This window comes from Myodes glareolus, chromosome 4 (assembly GCF_982192425.1).
Source record: "Myodes glareolus chromosome 4, mMyoGla1.1, whole genome shotgun sequence".
Taxonomy (NCBI): Eukaryota; Metazoa; Chordata; class Mammalia; order Rodentia; family Cricetidae; genus Myodes; species Myodes glareolus.
The window spans coordinates 83,766,882-83,794,575 of NC_142029.1; the positions used below are offsets into that span (position 1 = coordinate 83,766,882).

Genomic DNA, 27,694 nt, shown 5'->3' on the forward strand with positions numbered 1-27,694 from the left:
AGTTGCAAAAAGCATTTTTTTTAACTCCTTTACAACAAGGTTCCCTTATGTAGCCCAGCCTGGCTGCTTTGAACTCAGAATCCTGTCTCAATGTCTCAAGTGCTAGAATTGCACAACCATCTCTATACCAGACTATGCTTTTCTGAAGAATGTCACAGGAGGTCTGAGGAGGCCTGAGTCCTTGCTGCCCAAGCATGAAGACCTGAGTTCAGATCCCCAGAACCCATATAAAAAGCCAGACATTACTGTGCATTTCTGCAACCCCAGTGCTGAGGAGAAAGAAAATGACCAGTAGAAGCAAACTGGTGAGAGAAGGTGAGAAGAATTCAGATTCTGCAGAGGGGCCTTAGAACGCACAGAGGATTCCATTTCTGATTACAGGAAATCCAAGTCAAAGTCACTGACATCCTAAAGTGTAGAAAAAACACCCTTGCTATTTGAAGATTAGAAATGAAACAGATAAGAACCATCTAAAGGGGGAAACGAATTTCTCATTATGCTAGGTGGGAAATGGGGAGAACGGACAAGTTAATAAATAAATCAGAGTGACTATCGCACCCATGAGTTTGCTATGACAGCAAAAACACATGAGAACTGCATACACCAAAACATTAGAAGGAGACCAAACGCCAACCCGAGTGACAGATGGACAGGGCTCTTCCAGGAGAGTGCTCTGACCGATCAGAGGAGTCCGATTAGCTGGAGAAGGACGTCCAACTGTGTGGTCTTGTGTCCTTGAAAATTAAGATCGTCCAACTAACTTCTTGTCCCAGAATCCCGGGCAAGCTCTTGAGCACTTTCCCGTTGACCTAAGTAGGGATTCTAGCCCAACTGCCAGCTCTGTTCCTCGGTGTGAAAGAAAGAGTCCTTCGTCAACCCAGATCTGAACTGCGGTGCTAACAGCACAGTTGGTGCTGCTTTCTCCCTCCCTCTGTTGTACTGAGTTAACCTCGCTTCTAAACGGGTGCAGTGGCCAAGGTCCTGAATGAACTGAGAGTTGGTACCCACGGTCTGATTGTCTTGTGCACTCTAGACTTTAGTTTCCCCGTCAGCATAGACAGCGTAGGCTTGCTCATACAGCTGTTTCGGGTTGGAACATTCCAGTACCCAGACAGCGAGCCCCCTTGCCTCACAGAGGGGGACCGACCCTTGAGGTTTCGGGACTAGGATTCCCTTCTGGGGAGCATGCATCTCTGGCCGCGATCTATGAAGACGGCCTCCGTGATACGTGCTTCTAGTAAGAGCGGGAAGGATTAAGGAAAGAAAGCCAAGATGTGAGCTCTCTCAAGAGGCAGCTCCCGGACAGACACGCTCCAAGTCGTAGCCTAGACTAAACCGACCCGGTCTGAATAAACGGGTGCCGCCCAAAGGCCCAAAGTCTACTAAATGGCTACTCGGGGACCAATCAGAAGCAAGAGTTCTGAATTCTAACTAAAGAGCCGAGACTGACAGGTTCATCGGGTTGCAGGCAGCCAATCAGAAGCCGGGCCTGACCTCCGATGGGGGCGGAGAAAAGGTTGGGCATGGGCGGTTAGTAGTGTGCGTTGATTGGGCGGCGGAATGTGGGCGGAGCCAATAGTAGGGCAGGGCTTGCGGCCGCGGGTCGATCCCCATCTTCAGCTCTCTGGCTTCTGGCTTGCTGAGCGCGGAGAGCGGGTCTGCCTTGGGACGTCCGGTCGCGGCGGGTGAGCGGCAGTGGGGGAGGCTTAGACGAGCCTGGGGTCTCAGCGAAGGGGACGTCGCTGAAATCGGGCGGGTGGCTCCTGTCGCCTTGGCGCTCCTCACACTTGCTGCTTGTTGACCGGGCAGCTCACTGTCCAGCACCAACTGTGCTGAGATTTCAGAGCGCAATCCCGAGGTTTTCACCCTTCGCGGGCCTGCACGATGCGGGATGGAAGCCATCCTAGAGGCTCCCCTGGACTTAAATGACACAAGGGCGGGAACCCAGCTTTGGGCCACCCCCCTCCCATCGTTGTCCTTTCTCCGCAGCTAGACCGGCTGGAGCAGCTGGTACTGCTGTTTCCAATCGCCCTTGGAAAATCACTGTGTAGAGTACCTGCAGCCTGTGAACTGAGTGGTGGCAACCATTGGCTTCCCAAATAGATGCAGGGAATACAAGCGCCTGCTTCCAGCTTTGAAAGCTCACAGCAGAAGGGTCGCTGAAGACCCACCCACTTGGAAGAAGTGCTAGGGCGGAGTTTACGGGACTTTGTAACACTTTAGGAGAGGAAGAGAGGAAACGCTGGTTTCTGATTTTATTGTTGTTTTTTTCCTGGTGTACTTTGCACAGAGTGTAAGGTCCACTCTTTCTTCGTTCCCCTTTCGTTCAACAAAAATTATGAATGTGGCGCCAACCTCCCGATTAGAAGCCCATACCGTTTGAGGGTCTTTTCAGGAGCTAAATGTTGTTGGCAAGAAGTACACTAACACCTAGATAGGATTTGGATTCGCCCTTCATCCTCTCCACACACGGGACACATTTGGTTAGAATGGAAATCTCTGATAAAGACATTTCTTTGGTGTATTTACTTGCAGTGGCAGGTTTCAGTTTGTGCCTTTTCTTTCACGATGTGGAGTTCTTCGGGTACACAACAACAACAACAACAACAACAACAACAACAAAAAGCAAATATAAGCTCAAAAGAGAACTTTCAAGAGCTTAGATATTAATGCTAGAAGGGACTTTTAGAGAAGGCGTTGCTGAGCTCTTTGAGAGGCCGCGGGGCTGAAGTTTCAGAGGTTGTTAGCGCAGCTGGCACTTGGCAACTTTTTGCAACTCAGCACCTGTGTCTTGCACCAGGTTGTCTTGTGACCAGACCTGCCAATAATACCTTGCCCTGCTTTAGCAAGCAAGGCTCTGCAAAAAGATGCCAAACAAGCCCCATTTAAGGTCGTGGGAACCTTCTGGAGATTGACCTTCACTAGTTGCCTTTAACAGTCTTTTCAACTCTAAGAACTTTTTCTTTTCCAGACGAGTCTTCCGCTGTAGCCAGGGCTAGACTGGAACTCGAGAGGCAGTCTGGACTAGCTTTCAGAAAGAAGCATTCTCTGTTCCTCTCTCTCTCTGGTCCGCTGGGACAACAGGCGTGCCCCACCATACCCAGCTCCTTATCAAATTCTTATTACATTCAGCATTGCTTTAATACCCGTAAATACTTTCAGAGTCGGAAAGGATTTCACCTTGGAATTAACGCTTCAGTTCACATTACATTATGAACACTGGCCTTATGTTATATATATATTCAGAAGGAATGTTTAAAATTCCTTGTTAAGTCTTAAGGCCAAAGGCAATGTGACAGAATGTATTAGTTTCCAGAAGTTTCAGGTGCAAAGATTGTTTTGAAACCCTGTTTAATCTTTGTGACAATATGTTAACGAACAAAACCTGAAAGGCTTAACTTGCTTCTGAAAGCAAATACCATGGTCAAATGTAAACGTGAGACGTGATTGTCAAGAATATAACAGCTTGGCTGAGGACATGGTTCACTTAGGGGAGTGCTTGCATGTATGAGGCCCTGCGTTTGACCCCCAGTACCAAATAAACCAAGCATAGGTACTTCCCTGTAATCTCAGCATTTGGGCGGTAAGGGAGAAGGATAAGAAGGTCCAGGCTAGAGGATGCCACGAAACTTTTTCTCAAAAAAATGAAAACATGAAAGAATGCAATACCTTAGAATTGCAGACACGTGCCATCGAGCCTGGCTTTTTATGGTTGTTGTGGATGCAAACCTTGTGCTCACATATTGGTCCCCTACCCTGTGAGCCATCTTCACAGCCCACAGAGCTGGGTTCTTAGAACATAGTACTAGTTTTGACACATCTCTTAATTTTGTTGCACCTACATTTCCCTGTAAAGTTGATAGGCAAGAGAAAGGATTGAATTGGATGATTTAAAAGAAATGCATCTGTGAGCCGTATTTGTCCTTAGAATTGTCCTTTCAATTTGGCAGGGAAGTTTAAAAATAATTTATGACACAAGGATTCACTTGCCAACACATCCACTTCTGTTTTGTTTGAGACAACATCTCCCGAGGCAGCCTGGCCAGCCTAGAACTTGTGAGGTAGACCAAGCTGGCCTGGACTTGAAACAGTCCTTCAAGCCCCTGCCTTCCAAGTGCCAGGATTACACACATGGACCTAAATTATGCCCTGATAGAACATCAACTTGCTTTTCTTTTAAAGATTGTTTTAATTTTTAAATGTCTCTGAGTGGTTAGGGTGCACGTGTAACTGCAGATGCCTACAATGTCCAGGAAAGGGTGTCAGATCCTCCTGAAACGGGAGTTACAGGTGTGACTGTAATTACAGTACCACCTACTGTGAGTGCTGGAGACCAAACTTAGACCTCCTGAAAGAGCAACAAGTGCTCTTAGCTGCAGAGCCACCTCTCCGCCCCAGGACATCTTCTTGATCTCATTCACTAATTTGATTTTTTTAAATGTTACAAATGAAGCTGGGCGGTAGTGGCACACGCCTTTAATCGCAGCACTCGGGAGGCAGAGGCAGGCAGATCTTGGTCTACAAGAGCTAACTCCAGGACAGGCTCCAAAAGCTACAGAGAAACCCTGTCTTGAAAAACTAACCAACCAACCAAACAAACAAAAACCAAAAAACATTACACATAAAAATCAAGAAGCATAGATTCAATATAGAGAAACAGTGGTCTGTCTTGAGAATAATCATTCAAATAACCACCATTGTAATATGTCTCTCTTCTGACTGTCATTTTTCCTCCAGACATGATGTCAAGTGAAGACGGTCGGCAGTCCCATGCTTTAACCAAGCCCACTTTTACTGAGGCACAAGCCTCTGCTCTGGTTGAATCAGTATTTGGGTTCAAAGTTTCTAAGATCCGGCCCCTCCCTAGCTATGACGACCAAAACTTTCATGTTCACGTTTCAAGAACCACAGACACTACCGATGACCCTGCTGTATATGTCCTCAAAATAAGCAACACGGAGTCTAGTCAAACTCCAGACCTGATTGAAATGCAGAACCATATCATCATGTTTCTGAGAGCGGCTGGATTCCCAACGGCCTCCGTGTGCCAAACTAAAGAGGGCAACACGATCTCGCTCATGTCCATCGGTAAGAGATTCCCAATGCAGTCATATTATTGCATTTTGGCTACAGGTAGAAGCACGGTATCAAAGACAATTCCAAGTGGAGATATAGTTTGGAAATGGTTTGCGTCGAGATCCAGTATAAATTTAAATTTTCTGTTTAGAGATGTCCCACTAAATAGTAACTAAGGGAACTGCGAAAATCCGGAGAATATGTTCTGTTCTTATTTAGCACAAAAAGATTATATGTGTAGCTAGGGATTGAACCCAGGCCCCTGCACATGCTAGGTAAGCACTTGCCAGTCATTTCTCCAGCCTCAAGGACGTCTTTTTGTTTATTAGACTGCCTGCACATGCCAGTGCTGTGGTGTGGTAGAAAGAACATGAAACGAGCATTCAGGCATTTTAAACCCTGGTTTGTCATTGCTATGTGTGTGACCTCGGGTACAACACTTGAATGCAAAACTGCAGGTTCTCCTCTGTGGGACTGGACCCCTTTCCTTTAAAGAGTGCTGAGATATGCCTAACTTAGCAAGCAAGAGCTCGAGATCAGTTTCTTGGATTTTTTTCCTTTTTTATACATTTTTTATTGATATTTATTGAGCTCTACATTTTTTTTTCTGCTCCCCTCCCTGCCTCTCTCCTCTCCCCTTCAATCCTCCCCCAAGGTTCCCATGCTCCCAATTTACTCAGGAGATCTTGTCTTTTTATACTTTCTACTTCCCATGTAGATTATATCTATGTAAGTCTCTCTTCGTGTCTGCATTGTTGTCTAAGTTCTCTGGGATTGTGGTTTGTAGGCTGGCTTTCTTTGCTTTATGTTTAAAAACCACCTATGAGTGAGTACATGTGTTAATTGTCTTTCTGTGTCTAAGTTACCTCAGTCAAAATAATGTTTTCTAGCTCCATTCATTTTCCTGCAAAATTCAAGCTGTTGTTATTTTTTTCTGCTGGGTGGTACTCCATTGTGTAAATGTACCACATTTTCCTCATCCATTCTTTGGTCGAGGAGCATTTAGGTTGTTTCCAGGTTCTGACTATGACAAACAATGCTGCTATGAACATAGTTGAGCACATGTCCTTGTGGCACAATTGAGCGTCCTTTGTATATATACCCAAAAGTGGTATTACTGGGTCTTGAGGAAGGTTGTTTCCTAATTTTCTGAGAAATCATACTGACATCCAAAGGGGTTGTACCAGTTTGCATTCCCACCAGCAATGCAGAAGTGTTCCCTTTTCTTGGATTTTTTTAAAAGTATGAGTTCCGCCATCTTCTTTTCTCTTGTTTATCTATTATTTTTTAATCTGTATTGCTCCTAACAACAAAGACCCACTCCAGTCCCTGAGGAATAGACAGCAGAGCTGTGTCACAGATGTAAGATGCGCTTCAATTTGCCACAAAGGAATCTGTGATTTATGGAGCGGCCCTTTTTTCACACCTTGTTTTCCTCATTGCAAGTGCATATGAAAATGCGGGTTTAAGGCATTCATTTATCTAGTTAGTAAATGTCTCCTTGGAGCTAAGGCCTGCATAGTTGGGGCTGTTTGAGTGTGCAAATGGTTTCATCCTTCTGTTCGCTTTGATTCCCCTCTGCCTTACCTCACAGAATATTCCAGTGAAGTCTTAGCTTTGTGTTCTTTCCCTCTTGTCACGAAATTCCTTTTCCTTTCAATAGTAATTCTAAAGAAAAAGTAGCTCTTATTGTTTTCTCAAGAATGATTGACAGAATGTGTCATTCCTTCGATCTAGACAGTGGATCTGAAATCAAAAACTACTTGGTGAGAATGCTCACTTACCTCCCGGGAAGACCCGTAGCCGAGGTTGCCGTCAGCCACCAGCAATTATATGAGATAGGAAGGCTAGCTGCCCAGCTGGATAAAACACTGGAGGTAAGATTTGGGGTCTTATTTTGTGAGGGATTTCTGTTTGTTTATCTTATGATTTTTTTGTTTGTTTTATTTGCTTTGAGATAGAATCTCACTGGGTAGCCTTGGCTGGCCTGGAACTCACTATGTAGACCAAGCTGACCTCAAATTCACAGAGATCCTCCTGCCTCTGCCTTAAAAGTGCTGGAATTAAAAGATTAAAGATATGCCCCACCACGTTTGGCTAGCAATGAGATTCTTAAGAACAATGTGCTTCATATAGTCATTTTCTTCTTGTACAATACAGGCTCCAAACTCACTGTGTAGCCAAAGATTACCTGAACTTCTGCTCCTCCTGCCTCTGTCTCCTGAGTACTGGATTCGTAGGCATGTGCCATGCCTCATTTAAATGGTCCTGGGGCTTGAGCTCCACACATCCTGCCAATAGCTACCTCCCCAGTGTATTTGCTCAACTTTTATTCTTGATGTCCATCACTACACATTTGACACCCTGGAAGACGATTGTCCAAAAGTAACTCCAAACTGGTTCTAAAGTTAGGAGTACGTTGGCCATAGAAAAGGTGGAAGAAGGGCTTTCCAGGTGCTCTTCCAGGACAGAGCACATGAAGTACAGTGAAGGACCATGTTCTGAAACCTCCGGGTAATTCACTGTGGCTGCGATGTATAGGGATATATATATATATAAGGATATTATATATCCTTATATAATATATCTGATATATAAAGGCACACAAGAGATAAAATTGAACATACAAGGTGGAGTCAGATTCTAAGGCACATGTTCTGTGACAGTAAGGAGTCGGTTTGTCCCTAACGCTTGGGAGGCTGATGCAGAATCTCTTCAGTTTGAACCATCTAGACTTTGTAAGACCTGGCCTTCCCACCCGTGAAAGTAAGCAGTCTCAACTGTAACTTATAGGCAGTTGGGATCCTTGGGAGGTTTCCTTAACCTGCAAAACCGGATTATAGCACTCTGAGAGCCTTATAGGCAGTTGGGATCCTTGGGAGGTTTCCTTAACCTGCAAAACCGGATTATAGCACTCTGAGAGCCAGAAAGGTGGGAAACATCCAGGACGCTAATTCAGCAGTCAAATAATCAATAATTAGTGAAACTGATTAAGGGCTTCAGTTAGGGAAAGGTTGGATGTGGTGGTGCACACCTTCAATCCCAGCACTCGGGAGGCAGAAGCAAGAGGATCACCAAAAGTTCAAAGCCAGTCTGGCCTACATAGCGTGTTCAAGGTCAGGACTCTGTAGCTAGACTCTGTCTCACATTAAACAAACAAACAATTCTTAAATGTGAAGAGGTTAAGAAGACAATGCAACCATATTTGGTGATAGTTTTCGAGACAAGCTCATGACCAGGGAAGGCTTGAGCAAGGCATGAATTCTAACCTAGGCTTACTGGGATACAGCTCCATTCTAATGCAAGATGCAATTAAGAATTAAATAAGAGAGGAAAGGGCTGGGATGAATTCTTTCATTCATTTAAAGAAACGTATTTATAGTCTGCTAGAAATTAGCACGCAGAAAACTGAAGGCTGCTCCGTGTGGCAGTCGTTACACTTGAACTGTTCCTTATAGGAAAACAATTTTCATGTCTTATTTTTGGGGTTTTTGTTTGTTTGTTATGCAATCTGACGGTGTTTACCAGGCATGGTGGTATATGTCTGTAGTCCCATCACTTAGGAGGCTGAGGCAGGAGGATTGCTGAAAATTTAAGCCTAGCTATGTTCTGACATCCTGACTAAAAACAAACAAACAAAGAAAGAAACCGAGAGTCTTTGTTATTTGTTTTTGTTTTTCAAGACAGGACTTCTCTATGTAACAGCTCCGCCTGTCCTGGAACTCACTCTGTAGGCCAAGCTGGCCGCGAACTCACAGAGAGATCCGCCTGCCTCTGCCTCCCAAGTATTGGGATTAAAGGCATGCGCCACTGCTGCCCAGCAGAAACCGAGAGTCTTTGCCATTTAGTTGACAAATTTAGGCCATTTTACTTTTTTTCCCTTTGGGGAATGTGTGACCATGTCCAGCTTCCAGGTTTCTCATGTTTGGTACTCACTGAACTTCTGGAAGTAGACACCGTTAGGATGATTAGAAACCATTTGATTCTTTTGTGTCTTGATTGTAACCTCTGACAGGTGGGACCAGGCCTGGGTTTAAATGTAAGAATTATGTAATGCAAGCCCCTTCTGAGTTCTCTACCCAACATCCTATAAGCTGGATGTTTCCCAGAGTGGTCGGTAGCCACAGACACTGCTCCCAGTCTCGCCTATGTGCCCAATCAAATCCCTTGTAGACCTTCCATTCCTCAGACTTAGCATGTGGGGTATATACCGATCCATCAAATTCTCAAGGAGGACTTGGTATTCTCTCTGCAGCCTGACTTTGGGAGTCTGTCCTGCAAACTCTAGACGCCTTGGTCTTCCCGGACTCTCAGCTCTATCTCTTCAACTCATTGAACATTCTGGACTCTTCCTGGGTCTTCTCTCTGCACTTAGTCCTCTGTCAAGGTAGTGAGTGGGGACAAACTCATTTTACTTAGTCTGTTTTCATTACTTAATGCCGGTGATTTAAATTTTATTTATAACTGGGCAAACCAAGTTTGTTACTCCTCTTGGCCAGATGTCAAGGCCATATGATCATCTACACAGTAATAATTTACCCTGCTATCCCAAAGCAGAAATAATTCATTTATTTTCTGGTTAAGCAAAACACTTCAGTGACTCATTATTTAAGAAAACCCAGCAAAAATACGAAGAAAAATCAAAAGTTATCAGTAATCCCATTCTCTGGAATTGATGCTTAGTAAGTGTTTTTTACATATTCAGCAACAATGGTATTGCATAGAACTTTGGGTAATAAACATATTAAGCATTTCAGTCAAAACACTTTCAGTTAAGTGTGAACAATTCCATTAAAAGGTCCATTTATGGGGGTATGAAGATGATTCCATTGGCACAAACACAAAGGGGTGAATTAGGGTCTCAATACCCACATAGAAGAATGACAGCATGTCCACTGGGGAGGCAGAGACGGGCGATCCTGTGGGGCTCTCTGTCAGCCAGTCTAGCCAAATAGGGAAGTCCCAGGGTCACTTAGAGACCTTGTCTCAAAAAATAGGATGGAGGGTCTGGTAAAATGGCTAAGCAGTGAAGATTCTTGCCACCAAGTTTGAGAGCCACATGGTGGAAGGAAAGAATTGACTCCCACAAGTTGCGCAACATATGTATCCATACGTGCACATGTGCACACACATGCACGTGTAAATAAGTAATTTTAAAAAGTAAAGGAAAACAAAGAGCAACTGAGGAAGATGTCCTTTGTTGACCCCTGGCCTCCAGGTATGCACATGCACACGTGAGTCATGTACCCATGTACACACACACCAAGCACATATGCACACGCAATATCCACTTATGGGTATCAATAAACCTGGAATATAAGTAGTTATTTTACTTTTATTTGCTATGACAGGGTCTTTCTGAAAAAGATTTATTTATTTTATGTGTGTTTTGCCTGCATCTGTGTGTACTGCATGTGCCAGTTTCCCAAGGAGGCCAGAAGAGGGAGCTAGATCCCCTGTGAACCAGTATGTGGGTGCTGGGAAGGAACTCCAGTCTTCTGCAAGGGCAGCAAGTGCTCTTAACCACTGAGCGTCTCTCCAGCCTCCGTGACAGGGTCTTGCTCTGTATCCATGGCTGATCTGGAACTCACTGTGTAGACTGAGTTGACCTTAAACTTGTGGCAATCCTTGTGCCTCTGCCTCCCGAGTGCTGGGATTATATGTGTAGGCCATCATACCTGGCTTAAGTGTATTTTTAGAAGATTTTTCGTCATATATTAATTTTATTCAGAAAAAGCTTTGTAGTGGTTACAATGGTCTTTATTATGTCTATATTGTCTCTGTGATATCCTTAAATTCTCCCAGATACGCTACTTCAGTAAGTGTCTCTCACATCTTTCTCCATTATCATTTAAGAATAATGTATTGCGCTATAACAAAGGTATACATGTTGTAAGGTACAAATACATATACTGTAAAACTGCTGCCATAGTGCCTGTCTTCAGATCACTGTATTGACTGAGCCATTTCCCCAGCCCCAGGGACTGTTGAGTGTTTCCTGTGCTGAAGTTTTTGATTGATATAATCCCATCTGTTTGTATTTGCTGTGAATATGAGAGGCAAGAAACCACTGACAAAGCCATTGTCAAGGAGTTTTATGGTCTTGGCATTTGAATCTTTTGCCTATATGGGAGTTGATTTTTGTATATGATATAAGATACATGTCCAATATCATTGTTTTTCCTGTTGAAATCCAGTTTTCCCAGCACTGTTATTAGAGAACCTTATCTTTCCCGTGGTGTCTTTGTGGTGCCCTTGTTGACCACTTCTTGTACTGAGTTTTTAGGGTTATTTATGGATTCTCTGCACTGTTCCCTAAGTCATTTTGTCTGCTTTTATACCAGTAAAATGTTATTTTTGCTTTTGTTTGTTTGTTTTGGGAAACCTTCATACTAAGCACATGCTCTACCACTGACATATACCTTCAGCACTCATACTGTTTGGTTTATGATAACTTTGTAATATAATCTTAAATCAGATTAAATTTCTCTAACTTTGCTTTTCTCCTCAGAATTATTCCAACTATTTGGGGTCTTTCATGATATCATACAGATCTTAAGTTGTTTTTTTTTTTCCATGTTTGTAACAAACGCTAATGGGATTTTGACAGGACTTTCATCAACCTGTTTCTCACTGCTGTCTCCTTTCAGCCTGTTTACGGGCTCACCCACACGCCTCTTCTTCCTGAAGCTTCACCTCCTCTTTCTCTTGAGATGGCAGATGCAGTTTCAGAGGCGGCCCCTCCCCACGATGAGCACTCAGCTCTCCCGCTGGTCACCTGCAGCTGTTTTGTGCCTCCTCTAAGTTGTCATGCAGGGAACAAGAGCTACAGAGAACGACTCTCCACTTGGTGTTACAGTGTCTTCTGGTCTACTTTGTCCCCACTGCCCATGCCCTCACTGACCTCCCACCATGCTATGACAGGCGGAGTTCCTTAACCTTCCTGTAAGTACTAAGAGCCTACTGCCTCAGTCCTGTCTATGTGGTAGAGTCCGTGACTACTCTCTAGACGATAGAGTTGGGCCACTGACGACTCCAGCAGTTTTCAGGCTTAGGGAATCCAGAGTAGACTGGAGCCCTGACATCACAGGGACCAGAACTGAGACATTCACAAGTCATAGGGCCAAAGAATACTGGAATTTGATTGCAACTTGACTGGCAGGTGGGTTAGAGGTTGTACTCGGGAGGTTGTGTGTCTGGGGAAGAAGAAAACATAAGCAGCCCAGTGAACACGGTTGTGGTCTGAGCTCTGCACTAGAGGGAGCCAAGTGCTTAGGGAGAGAGTGAGGACGTCCCTGGGAGGTGAGCTGGCCTGAGATAACAAAGAGCAGTTCTGAATGGTGTGCAAGGAACCGAAAGGAAAGAAAAGCCATGGAAGTCAGGATGGCTGGGTGCAAAATTCTTATTTTCGAATATTCAGACTTTTGGACTGAGGATGGAACTCAGAGACTGAGTGCTTGTTTAGTATGTGGAAAGCCCTGAGTTATCCCCAGCACCACAAAACAAGCCAACTAAAAACAAGGCCTTTGTGGAGCACCAACATGTATGAGGGTTGTATTTCCTGTTTTTGTCAATCCATGGGTGACTATGTCTTGGTTTTCCTGCTAAGGAAACTAAGATCTGGGATGTTTGTAAGTGGAAGAGGGAGACGGGACTATGATCTGTTGTTGGCTTTTCCCCCCTCTTTTGGAGCCTGCCACCCAGCTCCCAAATAATGCACAGAGACTTATTCTACTTATGAATGCCCGGCTTTAGTTTGGCTCATGTCTAGTCAGCGTTTCTAACTTCAATTATCCGGGTTCTCTTTAACTACATCCTGCCTCTGAGCTTTTTACCTTTCTTTATTCTATATGTCTTTCTTACTCCGTGGCTGGCTGTGTGACTGGCTCCTGGGGTCATCCTCTCCTTCTCCTTTTCCTTTTCTTGCTCCTCCCTCTTCCCTCTCCGGAGCCTAGATTTCTCCTCCTATTTGTCCTTGACCTGCCAGTCCCACCTGTCCCTCTTTCCTGTCTTGCTATTGGCCATTCAGCTCTTTATTAGACCAGTCAGCTGTTTTAGACAGGCAGAGTAACACAGTTTTACAGAGTTAAACAAATGCAACAGAAAAGAATGCAACACATCTTTGCATAATTAAATATTCCATAGCATAAGTGAATGTAACACTTCTTAAACTAATATTCCACAACAACAGTATTTGTGACTCAGTCCAGTGTTCTTTCCGCTGCTGTCACGAGAACTGAGACAACATTGTGTGGATGCAGGGGACAACAGTGCCAGCATTGGAGTAGCTAACCCTAACCCTCACCTGAGTAGACTGTAGTTGAAACCCAGCAAGAGTTATATTTACTTTAATATTTATTTTAAGCACTTAAAAAAGTTTGCTCTGTCTATAGGTACACATCCATGCCTGAAGAAGGCAACGGATTCCATTACAGATGCTTGTGGTTGCTGGGACTTGACTCAGGACCTTTGGAAGAACAGTCAGTGCTCTTAACCACTGAGCCATCTCACCATCCCCAAAGCACTTTTTTTTTGAAGACAAGGTTTCACTCTGTAGCTCAGATTGTTCTAGAACTCACTATGTAGACCAGGCTGGCCTGAAGCACACAGAGATCCTCCTGCCTTTGCCTCCCAAGAGCTAGGATTAAAAGCAGGCACCACCATACCTGTCTTTGTTATATTCACTTTAAAAAAAAAAAAAGATAGAGAGATGGTTCACTACTTAAGGGCATATACTGTTCTTCTAGAGGACCCAAGTTCAGTTTCCAGTACCCACAGGATGGTTCACAACTGCCTGTGGACTCTGTGGGCACCGCATTCATGTGCACATATTCACATAAGACACACATACATACACACACATATACATACAAACAGAGGCTGGAAAGAGTTCAGTAAATGAAGTGACGCTACATGCTTCGTGCAGAAGCTCGAAGACTTGAGTTGTCTCCCAGGAACTCACATAAGAAACTCTCTAACTGTGTTTTGCCTTTGGACTTTTTACCTTTCTTTATTCTATCTATCTTTCTTTACTTCTTACCCCGTGGCTGGCTATGTGGCTGTGTGACTGGCCCCTGGCTTATAATCCCAGCTCTGTGGAGGGAGAGGCAGGAGGATTTCTGGAGCTTTGGTATAGCCTAATTGGCAAACTCTAGACCAATGAGAGACTTTGTTCCATAAAACAAAGTGAATTACTCCTGAGGAATGGTATGTGAAGTTGACCTCTGACCTCTACGGACCAGTGCACACAAGCATGTATACCCATCAACATATGTACTATCATAAACATGTGTAGAGACTGTGCTTTCTTTTCCCAGCCACCTGGACCCGAATAATCACATGAAAAGTTATATTAGTTACAACGCTGTTTGACCAATGACTCAGGCATATTGCTAGCTCTTACATCGTACATCTTAAATTAGCACATTTCTATTAATCTGTGTATCACACGAGACTGTGGCTTACCGGTAAAATGTGCAGGCATCTGTCTCCTTCGGCAGCTACATTGCGTCCCCTTGACTCTGCCTACTCTCTCTATCTCTGTTCGGATTTCCTGCCTGGCTTTACTCTGCTAAGCCACTGGCCAAAACAGCTTTATTCATCAACCAATAAAAACAACACATATACAGAAGGACATCCCACATCACACATTCACCACCCCCTATACCACGAAATAAAAATAAAAGTAATATATGAGATTCTAAAAAAAGGGCTTTGAGTAGCGCTGGACAGCCTGAAATGAGAATTTCCCTCCTACCGTTATCTCTGTTCCGAGTCAGTCACTCCAAAGCCATGGTTCCCAGTGTTTCAGTGCTTACCCTCTGTTTTTGTGATCAGCAGCGACATTTAACTAACCAGAAGGTGAGGAGGTCAAAAAATGGGCTCAAGAGGAAGAGTTGAAGGAACTAGAGCTATTTCATCTGCCAAAGAGAAGATGCTGAGTACACGGAATGCTGTCCTCAAAGCAGCTCCCAGGCTTGGGGGTCCAGAGCAGATGTACCCTGTTACGATGGACCCACAGCCTGGACACCAATGGAGAAGCAGAATTAGCTCAGTGAGGGGAGAAGAGCCCTCTTAAGGGACAGTACCTCCCATGAATATATTCCTATAGAGAGCTGTGACATGCTGGGGAAGGGGTTGAAATTTTAAGAGTGGTCAGGAAGTCTGTACAGAGGTGTTTTTTGGCCTAGTGGAAACAAGACGCTAACATCACTGTGAAAAGGGCATCCTGGAGGAGAGAAACAGCCTGTGCCAAGGCCGTGAGGCCCCCTGGACTCCGGTGAGGCCAGAGTGATGGAACCAAGTGAGTGAAGATGCACTGAAAAATGACAGAGGGCGGCCTCAGACGAGTCGAGTGGGGGAAAACAGATCTCTTGATTTGGATAGTTAACAAAAGTATTTATCCCCCCTCTCATGTGTGTGTGTGTGTGGTGTGTTAAGTTGTATGTCACAGTAAAAGTGTAGGAGTATAGAGGTCAGGTGATAATTCTCTAGAGTCAGTTCTCTCCTACCTTGTGGGATCCAGGGAACAAAATTTGGGTCATTGAACCTAATAGCAAGTACCTGGACCCAGTTAGCCATCATACTGGTCCTCTTTTTAGTTTTAGAGACAGACTCTCCCAAGCTGTCCTGGAATTCACTGTGGCAACCCCCCCACACTCCCCAAGACAGGGTTTCTCTGTGTCACAGTCCTAGCTGTCTGGAACTCACTCTGTAGACCATGCTGGCCTTGAACTTACAGAAGTCTGCCTGCCTCTGCTTCCCAAGTGCTGGGATTAAAGGCATGCACCACCATTGCCCAGTACAGCAACTCTTATAAAGGAAAATACTTAATTGGGGCTAGTTTACAGTTCAGAGTTTTAGTTCATTATAGTCATGGTAGGAAGCATGGCAGCGTGCAGGCAGACATGGTGCTAGAGAAGGAGCTGAGAGTTCTACATCTGGATCGGCAGACAGCAGAGAGAGACAGTGAGCTGCTAGACCTGGCTTGAGCTTCTAAAACATCAAGCCCAACCCCCAGTGACACACTTTCTCCAACAAGGCCAACACCTCCTAAGAGTGTCACTCCCTATGGGGCTATAAGGGTCATTTTTATTCAAATCATTACACCTAGCCAGGCTGGCCTTGAACTTGCAGTGATCCTCTTGTCTCAGCCTCCTGACTGCTGGGATTACAGGTGTGAGGCACCATGATCTTGAGAGCAGCCTTCAGTTCCTTTTGCAAGCATGTCTTAGGGTTTTTAATTGAGGTGGTGGCTCACAGCAGTTTCAGAGGTTCAGTTCATTATAATCATGACAGGGAGCATGGCAGAATGCAGGCAGATATGGAGCTGGCTACATCTTGACCAAAAGACAGCAGGAAGTCAACTGACGACCACACTGTGTGAAACTTGAGAAAAGAGACCTCAAAGCCCACCTGCACAGTGGCATACTTCCTCCAACAAGGACACACCTCCTAATAGTGCTATTCCCTTTGAGGGCTGTTTTCTCTCAAACCACCATAAAGCACTAGTTAGAAATCGCTTTCTAAGAACCCGACACAGTGACATATGCTTCTAATTCTAGTACATTTGGGAGGTGAAGGCAGGAGGATCAGGAGTTCAAAGTCACCCTTAAATACATAGGGAGCTCAAGGCCAGAGTGGGCTATGTAGGACCCTGTCTCAAAAAACTTAAAACAAGGAGAAAATTGTCTTCACACCAATGAAGATCAAGTAAAATGAAACTATGCTCCTAAAACTAAGGTCTTGATCAAATAAAAAGGGGCTTAATATTTTGTGGATTTATAAAGAAAGACAGATATTAGCCTTAAAGGGAAGGTCCTCTGACCTCTACCTTCCAAGGGCTGGTGTTGTGAGAAGTTTACTTGTGTGTTTCCTGACTGCCCCGGCAGCTCAGACCCGAAATAATCACACAGAAACTATATTATTTAAATCACTGCTTGGCCCATTAACTCTAGCTTCTTATTTACTAACACTTATATCTTAATTTAACCCATTTCTAGTAATCTGTGTATCGCCATGTGGCTGTGGCTTATACAGTTCCGGGGTCTGTCTCCAGCAGGGCTACATGGCTTCTCTCTGCTTCTGCCTCCTTTCTCCCAGCATTCAGCTTAGTTTTTCCCCCCATCTACCTGAGTTCTGCCCTATCAACAGGTCAAGGCAGTTTTCTTTATTCACCAATGGTATTCACAGCATACAGAGGGGAATCCCACATCAGGCTGGATCTTAAGAGGTGTCACTTCATCCACCTTGCTTTATGGGTTACCATAAATAAGGCAGGACAGTTGCCATAAGAGAGTGCCATCTGCCTCCGGTAGGCACCTTTTGAGGGGAGAGTGTGGCAAGACACTGATCTCTCCATAGAGATATAGGGTGTTAAGGTGTCAAGAGGCTGTCTCTTGCTTTTAAAAAAATTATTTATTTACTTTTTTTTGAGGCAGACCCAGACTCACTAAGTAGCCAAGGATGATTTTGAGTTTCTGATCTTCCTGTATCCACCTCTCAGGTGCTGGGTTTATAGGCAAATGCTATCATGCCTAGTTTTCACTGGATCCAGGGTAGGGCATCGTGCGTTCTACCGCCTAAGGTACATCCTCTCCTGTTTCTTGCTTTTCATCTAGGAATTTTGTCATCCGAAGTTAAATCTTCTTCATCGGGAGAACTTCATCTGGAATCTGAAAAACATCCCTCTTCTGGAGAAATACATGGGTGCTCTGAGCCAGAACCGAAACCGGGAGATTGTTGAACAAGTCCTCCAGCTGTTCAAGGAAGAAGTAATGCCCAAATTAAGTCATTTTCGAGAATGTGAGTATTTTCCCAATCAAAGTATGTCCTTTTCTCAACCTTTAAATTGTCAAGTTTCCCACTGTCAGGAAATCATGGAGGTACAACTTAGATTTGCCACCTTATAAGGTGTTCTTGTTTGTTTCTGTTACTTTTACAAGAATAGTATCTTTACTATTCTTAAAGTTGCTGTATTTGAAGTTTGCTTTTGTTGTCATTTGGACTGTGTAGTCTGGGCTGGTCTTGAACTCACAGAAACCCTCCTGCATCAATCTCCTTATATTCAGCATAATCAAATAATGCCAGTTTCCAAATGAGGCTGTATGAATTCATGCTACTACCAGGGTGTAGATGTCCTCACTGCACTACATCTTGACTTTGTGATGCATTTGTAGTTTTAAAATACATTTCTCTATTTGACTGGATATGTGTGTGTGTGTGTATGTGTGTGTGTGTGTGTGTGTGTGTATGTGTGTGTATGTGTGTGATGTGCCTATTCAAGTCTTTTGCCTATTTTTCTGTTGGTATTTTTTGTCTCATTTATATGAAAGTTCCAAACATACTTGTTGTCCAAGGTTTCTATCCCACCAAGTCCCACATCCATATAGTCCCAGATAAACACACAGAGGTCAACATTAATTATAAACTGTTTTGCCTATTAGCTCAGGCTTCTTATAAACTCTTATAACTTATATTAGCCCATAATACTTGTCTATGCTAACCACGTGGCTTGGTACCTTTTTTGGCGAGGCAGTCACATCTTGCTTACCTAAGTTCTACTCTAGTAACAGGGCAAGGCAGTTTCTTTACTCATTAACCAATAAAAGCAACACATAGACAGAAGGATCCCCTACACCACTTAAATCTATTCTTTTCTATCTAGAATAACTTCCCAAGCTCTCTCAGGTTTTTAAATGGATTTGGTCAGCCCCATGTTGGCGCTCCATTTGTTGACAGAGGTTTCTGTCCTGCCCGGTCCTGCAGCCATTCAGTCCCAATTAAACACACAGAGGTCTATATTAATCATAAACTGATAAGCCTAGTATCTCAGTCTTCTTATTAACTCTTATAACTTATATTAGCCCATAATTCCTGTCTGTGTTAGCCATGTGGCTTGGTAGCTTTTTTGGCGAGGCAGTCACATCTTGCTTGCTCTGTGTCTGGCTTCCTCTCTGTCTTGGTGACAACTGTAGACTGACTCTTTCCTCTCCCAGAGTTCTCCTGTTCTCATTGTCCTTCCTCTACTTCCTGCCTGGTTACTGGTCAATCAGCATTTTATTAAACAGGTACAATGAATCCTTTGTAATTAATAGTTATATGTGTACAAATGTTTCTCCCATTCTGTGACCAATTTTTTAAAAATATTTATTTATTATGTATACAATATTCTGTCTGTGTGTATGCCTGCAGGCCAGAAGAGGGCACCAGACGCCATTGCAGATGGTTGTGAGCCACCATGTGGTTGCTGGGAATTGAACTCAGGACCTTTGGAAGAGCAAGCAGGCAATGCTCTTAACTTCTGAGCCATCTCTCCAGCCCTCTGTGACCAATTTTAATGGTTCCAAATATTTTAATCTTGGTGAAATATAAGGATAGAAATTCTTCCCCAACATATGGCCAGTAACGTATTTTATCATCTTACATTTTATATTTTTTGCTTTTACTTTATATCTATAATCTGTCTCATTTTTTATATGCAGTATGAATTTGTCTTACAGATGATAATTTTTCCCACCATTGTGAATTGCAGACACCTTATTCTCTTCTCTGTTTTGTAATGCCTCTGTTATAAATCAAGTATGATTTGGATTATTTTTATCTTCTAGTCTAGGTGTCGATGTGTGCATCCATACAAATATCAGTTTAGTTTATATTTTTGCTCTATTCTTCCTGATTGCCTTCCTTCCTCCAAATAGTCTACCTTCTGTTCCCATGAAACATGTATCCCTTTACCTCTCTTTCCCCATATATGCTCTTCCTTAAGATCTCTTCTCCCCTTTCTTGGGCTTCCTTCTAGAATCATGCCCTACAAACAAACACACACACACACACACACACACACACACACACACACACACACACTAAATCTAGAGACTACACCTGAGAGAAAACATGCAGTATTATCTTTCTGAGTCTGGTTTATTTCACTTTAATATAACAATCTTGAATGTGCTGGGCGTTGGTGGTGCACACCTTTAATCCTAGCACTCAGGAGGCAGAGGCAAGCAAATCTCTGTGAGTTCAAGGCCAGCCTGGTCTACCGAGTGAGTTCCAGGACAGCCAGAGCTGTTACACAGAGAAACCCTGTTTCAAAAAAAACAAAAACAAAAACAAAAACAAACAAACAAACAAAAACAATCTTCAGTGCATCCATTCCCTAGCAAATATCATGATTAGATTTTTATTTATGGACAAATAAAATTCCATTATGTATGTGTACCGTGTTATGTATGTGTACCATGTTTCCTTTGTCCATTTATCTGTTAGTGGATATCTTGGGTGGTCGCATTTCCTAGCTATTGTGAATAGTTCAGGAGTAAACATGGAGAGTACCTGTGTATACACTGGTTTTGAAACTACTGCTTTGAAGTATCAATCATTTATTATTCACATGTCAATAACCAAGAGAGATCACATGCCACGCCACCTCTGTAAAAAAATATAAGGAGTATAGTCCAGCATATTCCTAGGAGAACTTGTGAGTGTCCTAAATATTACTACGCAATAGTAATTTCTTGAACTTTAGCTTTTGAATAGAATAGAACATATCTTCCCATCTTGTTCTTTTACATAAGAGTCTTAACTGCCAAGTATGGAGGCAGAGGCAGGTGAATCTCTGAGTTTGAAGCCAGCTTGGTCTACAGAGCTAGTTCCAGGACTGCCAAGACTACACAGAGAAACTCTATCTCAAAAAATAAAACAAAACAAGAATATTAACTATTTTTCCCTTTGTATTTCCATATCAGTTTTAGGATTAGTAAGCCGTATGTTTAAAAAAGTCTATTAATACTTTGGATTTCAATTGCTTTGTAATTAAATTTAAAGAAAATGGTTATTATAGTATATTTATATTATAAAACTAGTCTAATCTATGAACAAAGTCAATGTCTCCATTTACATATACCCATAGGAGATCTTTGTTTTTAAGGTGTAGATAGACAAGTAAGACACATAGACATCGAGTTTTATAAATGTCCCTGATAAGGAACTACACATTAAACATTTTAAAATATTCTTATTTATTTTGGGATGCACATATGTGGAGGTCAGAGGACAACTTGAAGGGGTTTGTTCTTCCTTCTGCTTTGTGGATGCCTGGGTTGAGCTCAGCTTGTCGGGCATGGCACCAGCGTCTTCACTCACTGAACCAGCTCACGCGCCCTGTGTATGTTTTCGCCAGTGCTGTAGAGGCCACTGCACATGCTGGACACTCTGCCACTCAACTACACATCTCGAGCGTATGCGACTACACTCCTTTCTTCATTTAATGTGTTCGATTTTAAAAAGTATTAATATTTTATTTCATGTTCCACTTCCTGTTTGTTGCTGATGTTTCAAAGTGATATGTTATTGTATCCATGGTGGGGGGGGGGTCTCTGCAGGTGTCAGGCAAGGATACAAGCCACAATAGATAAGAATGAAAATTTGGTTAAGATTGACTTTGTCAAATTGGAGCAAACCTATGGGAGTCTGATTCCAGGTAGTTTGTTGTCAGTATATCTAAACACGGTATAATTTGGAAAAAGTTTCCTGGTGTAATACTATCCCCAGTGCACAGGGAAGCATAATTACATAAAACTCAACTCAGGATACATGTCATTTCTTCTAAGAAGAAGGGTTCTGGAGATGGGTTACCTGCACTGGCTTACAGACTGTATTAGTTTAAGGACTTAACAAAAGGTCTGGCTTGGTCTCTGTCACACAGATAGCATAAAAGAAGTCATTTGAGCTATTAGCCACCTCTGGTGCTGGTTGGGGGAGCTTGAGGAGCCTCTGGCTATACAGATAATGTAAGGGTCATTTGGACTATTAGGTATCTCAGGTCCTGGTTGTGGGAGCTTGGCAGGGGTGGGGAGGGCTGGCTGTAAGGTCATTTAGATTACTAGCCACCTCCAGTCCTGATTATAGGAGCTTGATAGATATGACCTGGCTCAACAGATAACGCAGGTCACAAGACTGTTAATCATTTCCTATTCCCAGCTTTCTGAATGGAAGAACAGGTTCTGTAGAACTATGAATACAAGGATCTTCATGCTGTGCTCTGAACACATCCATACATTTTATTTAAAATTGCGTGTGTGCATGTGTGCGTGTGTGTGCGTGTGTGTGTGTGTGTGTGTGTGTGTGTGTGTGTGTGTGTAAGCCACATTCAGGTACCCATAGAGGCTGTAAAAGCATATCAGATCCTGTAGCTGGAGTACCCACCCCATGTGGGTGCTGAGAACTCAGGTCCTGTGGGAGAGAAGGAAATGCTTTTAACCGCTGAGCTATCTTTCAAGCTCTCGACATCACATTACTTAAGTAATTTATCTCAAGATGCTTCAGAACTTATATGTATATAACAAAATCATCTGAAATACTCTGTAGAGAAAGAAATGTTTTTTTCCTTAAGAAAAAAGTATATAGACCACATAGACCAGGCTGGTATCGAACCCACCTTCCTCTTGGTTCAGTCTACCAAACTCTTACTACAAGTGTATAATCCATTTTCAGTGTTGAATTGTTTTATTTATTTATTGTGCAGGTGCATGTGTGTGTGTGTTTTGGGCAATCACGTACCAGGGCATGTTGAGTGGAAGCCATTGGACAACTTTTGAGAATGGTCTGTCCTTCCAGAACTCAGGATATCAGGATTACACAGCAAGCACTTTTACCCAGTGAGCCTTCTTGCTAACCCTCGGGTTTAACTCTTGTCTGTGATAGCCAGGCATGGAGCACACGCCTCTCATCCTAGCACTCTGGAGAAAGAGATAGGAGGACTTCTGTGGTTTTAGGCCAGCCAGGACAGCTAGGTCTACACAGAGAGAGTCTGTCTCAAAACCCTGTTAATGGTGATGTTGCTTTAGTTGTTACGGTTAACATTTTCTATATGGTTAAGGAAGCTTCCGTGTATTCCTGGCTCACTGAGAATTCATATAAAAATGCATGCTTATTTCTCCTTACATCTGTAAGCATGTTGAATTATATTGTTTGTACCTAACATTAAATCAACATTGCAGTCCTAATTTTAACCCAATGTGGTCACAGTATTGTTTTCATTTCTCTCTTTTTATTATGTATCATCTTTTTCAGTTTACTCATGTTTTAATATGGCCTACATCTACATTCCTAATAGACGTTTCCTTTATAATAGCCTTGTATGGGATTAAACTCATAAAATTTATGTAGGGAGTTTTTCTATTTTAGCGATTATAAGATTAGAGTAGAGATGGCCAGATGGCTCAGCTATTAAGAGCACTTGCTGCTCTGCCAGAGGACTGGAGTTCAGTTCTTAGCACCCATGGTAAGTGGCTCACAACCCCTTGTTACTCGAGCCCCAGGAGATCCAATTCCCTCTCCTGGCTTGCGCATTCACCTACACATGTGTGGCATACACTCACTCAAATACAAGTTTACGAAGTAAATACATATATTTTTAGAAGTATGACATTTTCTTTTTAGTACTGCTTGAGGTAATTTTCCACTGAGTCAACTTAGCATTGTATTTTTCTTTAGGGAAGTATTAAAATCAGCAAACAGTGCATGATGGCACCGACCTGTAATCCCAGGACTTGGGAGATGAATATGGAAGGATGAGGAATTTGGGCTTATCTTCAACTCCATAAGAAGTTCAAGACCAGCTTAACTACACAAGTCCCTGTCTCTAACAAAAAGTCCCAGAAATTTTTAAAATTAGAAATTTGATCTCTTTAATATACATAGAACTATTTAATTTTTGCCATATTTAATGAGTTATTTTTTTATAGAAATTTACCAAATTCATCTACAATTTTGTTTATAGCTATAAGCTTTTAACATACCTTTTAAAAATTGTATTTATCATTTATTATTACCTACTTTCTTGATTTTATTTTTATTTATATGTAAAGTGTTTTGCTTACATGTATGGACGTGCAGCACATGCATGCAGTGCCCAAGGAAACCAGAAGAGGACAGTGGATCCTCTGAAACTGGAGATATAGCCAGTTGTGAGCTGCCATGAGGGTGCTGGGAATGGAACCTGCGCGGAGCAGCCAGGGCCCTTGACCCTGAGCCATCTTCCCAGCCCTATTTACTTAGCTTCTAATACTGATTCAGTCGTTAGTCATACCTGTCCTTTTGTCCTGAATACAGATTCCCAGCACCTCTTCTTGTATGTTCCCAGTGGTTCTCTCCCCAGATCCATCCTCTGGGGAAGGGCATTTTCAAGGCCCTCTTTATTGCATCCTAAATTACTCATATTATTATCTTTTTTCTAAATGTTTCTGTTTGCCTTTAAAAATTTTCTTGAAATGGGTGCTTAACCCATGATATTTTTGTGATTTTTTTCTTTGCCCTTATTTGGACTATAGACGTGAAATTAACTAAGTGTAAGACTTGATTTGTGATGACCTGCACCCATTTTTGTTACAAATGTGGATGCTGTTTTCCTTAGCTTTCCTTCCTCCTCCTTTTTTGTGAATGTGTGTGCATGTGTGTGTGCACATGCTTGTGTGTGAGCATGTAAGGGTGTGTGCGCATGTGTGTGTGCATGTGCGTGTGTGCGTGCGTGTGTGTGTGTGTGTGTGTGTGTGTGTTGGAACTCATTATGTAGACCAGGCTGAACCCAAGCTCACAGAGACCCATTTGCCTCTGCCTCTGCCTCCCAGTGCCGGGGTTAAAGGCGTGTGCCAACATGTCCGGTTCTTTTTATGCTGATATTCAAATTTAAAGTTTGTTTATTTGGGAAAGGCGCTGTTTGACTTAAGACTTTATAAAACCTATTCCAGCTAGGGATAGTGGGCCACAGCTTCAATCCCAGCCCTTCAAGGCTGAGACAGGAAGATAGATAGGGAACTGGAGGCCAGCCTGGAACACATGGCAAGAGCAGGTTTCAAAAAGCAAAGTTTATTCTATTTTGAGATATTTATTATTTATCAAAGAATATGTTGTTAGTCCTTTTAAAATTGAAGATAATATTTCCCATTATTCTTTTCCAGCTTTATTGGGGTATGAGTCACTGAAGACACAATGTATCCATTTATTTGTACAATTCCATGATTTTATATATCCACAGGGTTGTGCGGACGTTGAATATCTAATTATAGGACATTTCATTTCCACAGTGAGAAATCTTGTACCCTGTAGCAGTCAGTTCTATTGCTTTTAAACTAGAAAATATAGGAGTCAGCTTTCGTTTGGCTCGTTTTCTGTCCAAGCAGGGAGGTGATATTAGATTATTCCGCCTGCTTTGTCTCTTACTGTTCTGTTCATGCTGCTCCCATTATGAGATCTCCACAGTTGCTGAAGCCTCTTTTCATCAGCCTGTCTGGGCGTCCTAGGCAGCCAACGTTTGAAGCACCATTTTGGGAAATACAGCTCTCTGCAACTATAAGTGAAACTGCGCACACCAAGTCCTAATACATAATTTCCATTTAGTTTTAGATATCTTGTAACTCATTTTTGAACATCTTCTTTTCATAATATTTAGAGATATAAGTTATTTCCTCCATAATATGGTGACGTTTTTAGTTATCTTTTCATTGCTGATTTCAGTTGTAATTGCATTTTGATTAAGAAACATATGTTAGTCAGGCATGGTGGCATACACCTTTCATCTGAGGCAAAGACAGGAGAATCCTTGTGAGCCAGTCTGGTCACCATAGGGAGTTCTAGGACAGCACAGAGAAATTCTGTTCTAAACAAACAAACCAACAAACAAACACTCTGAAATAAAACACACTACATATCACTGTTGGCCAATAGGATATATAAATAAGTAAATAATAAAATAAATGTATATCTGTATTGTTCAGTAAAACAGTCTTTATGTGGTTAGTGAATACTTGAAATATGGTTTGTGTAACAAAAGAACTGGTCCATTCCATGTTATTTAATCTTTTTAAAAATAATGATTTATTTGTTTTTTTTCACATGCGCTGGTATTTAGTCTGCATAAATGTCTGTATAAGAGTGTTGGAACTCCTGGAGCTGGGGATATAGACAGTTATGAGCTACCATTTGGGTTCTGAGACTTGAACCCAGGTCCTCTAGAAGAGCAGTCAGTATTCTTAACTGCTGAGCCATCTCTTCAGGCTCAAATCTCATGAACTGAAATGGCCACCTGTGATTAGTGGCTATTAATTTGAAAAGGATAAGTCTATATGATTTTAGTCATTGACATTTATCTTATAATACTTTATGATGTGATGTTTGTTACATTTTAAAAAAAGTTCCATGTTTGATTAAAGTGAAGCTATATCTGTCATTTTGGGGTGTATGCCCATTTGGTCAAGTTTGTCTCCCATGTTGTTGAAATTTTCCATATCATTTTCCACTTTTGTGTCTCCTCATAACCACTGAGAAAAACTTACTGTAATCTCTTACTGTGGTATGGATTTTCTGTTTGTACCTTGTATTTCTGTCTAATTTTGCTGTATTTTGAATTAATTCTATGCTACATTCTTATTTCAGGAAATGTGTAATTTAAAATCTGTGGTTTAGGGGCTGGAGAGCTGGCTCAGAGGTTAAGAGCACTGGCTGCTCTTCCCATGTTCAGTTCCTAGCAGCCACCTGGTGGCTCACAGCCATCTGTAATGAGGTCTGCTGCCTTCTTTTGGCCTGCAAGGATACACGAAAGCAAAACATGTATACACAATAAATAAACAAACAAATAAATAGAATCTATGGTTTGCAATAATGTTCATTGGTATTATTGTGATACATGTTAATTGAGCGTAATTTAGATAAACCTAACCATATAGAAGTTAAGCTGAGCATGGTGGCTCACACCTCTACTCCCCACACATGGGAGACCCAGGCAAAAAAGACTGTTAAAGATTTATGCCAATTTTGACTACAGATTCAGATCCTGCTTCAAGAATACATTTGTAAGTTAAAAAGACATATTCTCTATCACCTAGTTATTATAAGGTATTTGAGTCTCAGTTCTTGGTTGCTGGAAACAAACTGACAGTATCTAAATTCTAGACAGTAGCTTAAATCAGTGTTTTTCAAATTTCCCATGATCAAGACAAGTTTGGGGTTTTCTGTTTTCCCAACATATTAAAGTTTGATGCATGGTTCTGCTGTGTATGCCTGGGTCATAGCTTGGACCACATGCAGCTAACTACACTAGATATAACCAGTTAGGCCATGTATCATGTTCTTGGATGCCAAATTGCTAAAACATTTTCTAAACACTTTCAGTTTCTGGTTTATTTTTGGTTTTGAGACAGGATCTCTCTCTTTCTACAGCCCTGGCTGGCATGAAACTCTCTATGTAGACCAAGTTGATCTTGAACTCACAGAGATTTATCTGCCTCTGCCTCCTGGGTCTGGGATAAAAGGTGTGCATCATCACACGAGGGTTATCAGAACATGTTGAAGCCCAGAGAGAAATAATGGTGCATATGTTCTGTGTTAGACTCTGCTTCCTGAAATGATATGAATGTGCTCCTGTTCCTTTTAAACATCTCTGGCTTTGAGCAGTCCTCCAGGGTGTTTGTGAGCACTGCAGTCTCTGCCTTATCCTTTGCACTGGTGAGAAGCAAGAGCAAAGGAGCCAAAACTCTGCCTGTTCCTTTCCAGGGAAAATGGCTTTAAGAAAATTGAGTTTGTTCTTTTATCTTTTATTTTTGCTCATCAAATTATTTAT

The 27,694-nt window shown here is 42.3% G+C and overlaps 1 protein-coding gene across 1 annotated transcript in view; it reads left to right on the forward strand.

Annotated features, from left to right (window-relative positions):
- The first annotated feature begins 1,594 nt into the window (after positions 1–1,594).
- The window catches only part of Hykk (hydroxylysine kinase), a 28,959-nt gene continuing 2,859 nt past the window's right edge, over positions 1,595–27,694 (forward strand). Inside the window, exons 1-4 of the mRNA XM_048416803.3 lie at positions 1,595–1,685; positions 4,738–5,088; positions 6,814–6,953; positions 17,697–17,880. Of these exons, the coding sequence (XP_048272760.3) occupies positions 4,740–5,088; positions 6,814–6,953; positions 17,697–17,880 (673 nt within the window). The 5' untranslated portion in view covers positions 1,595–1,685; positions 4,738–4,739. The remainder of the gene's footprint in view (positions 1,686–4,737; positions 5,089–6,813; positions 6,954–17,696; positions 17,881–27,694) is intronic.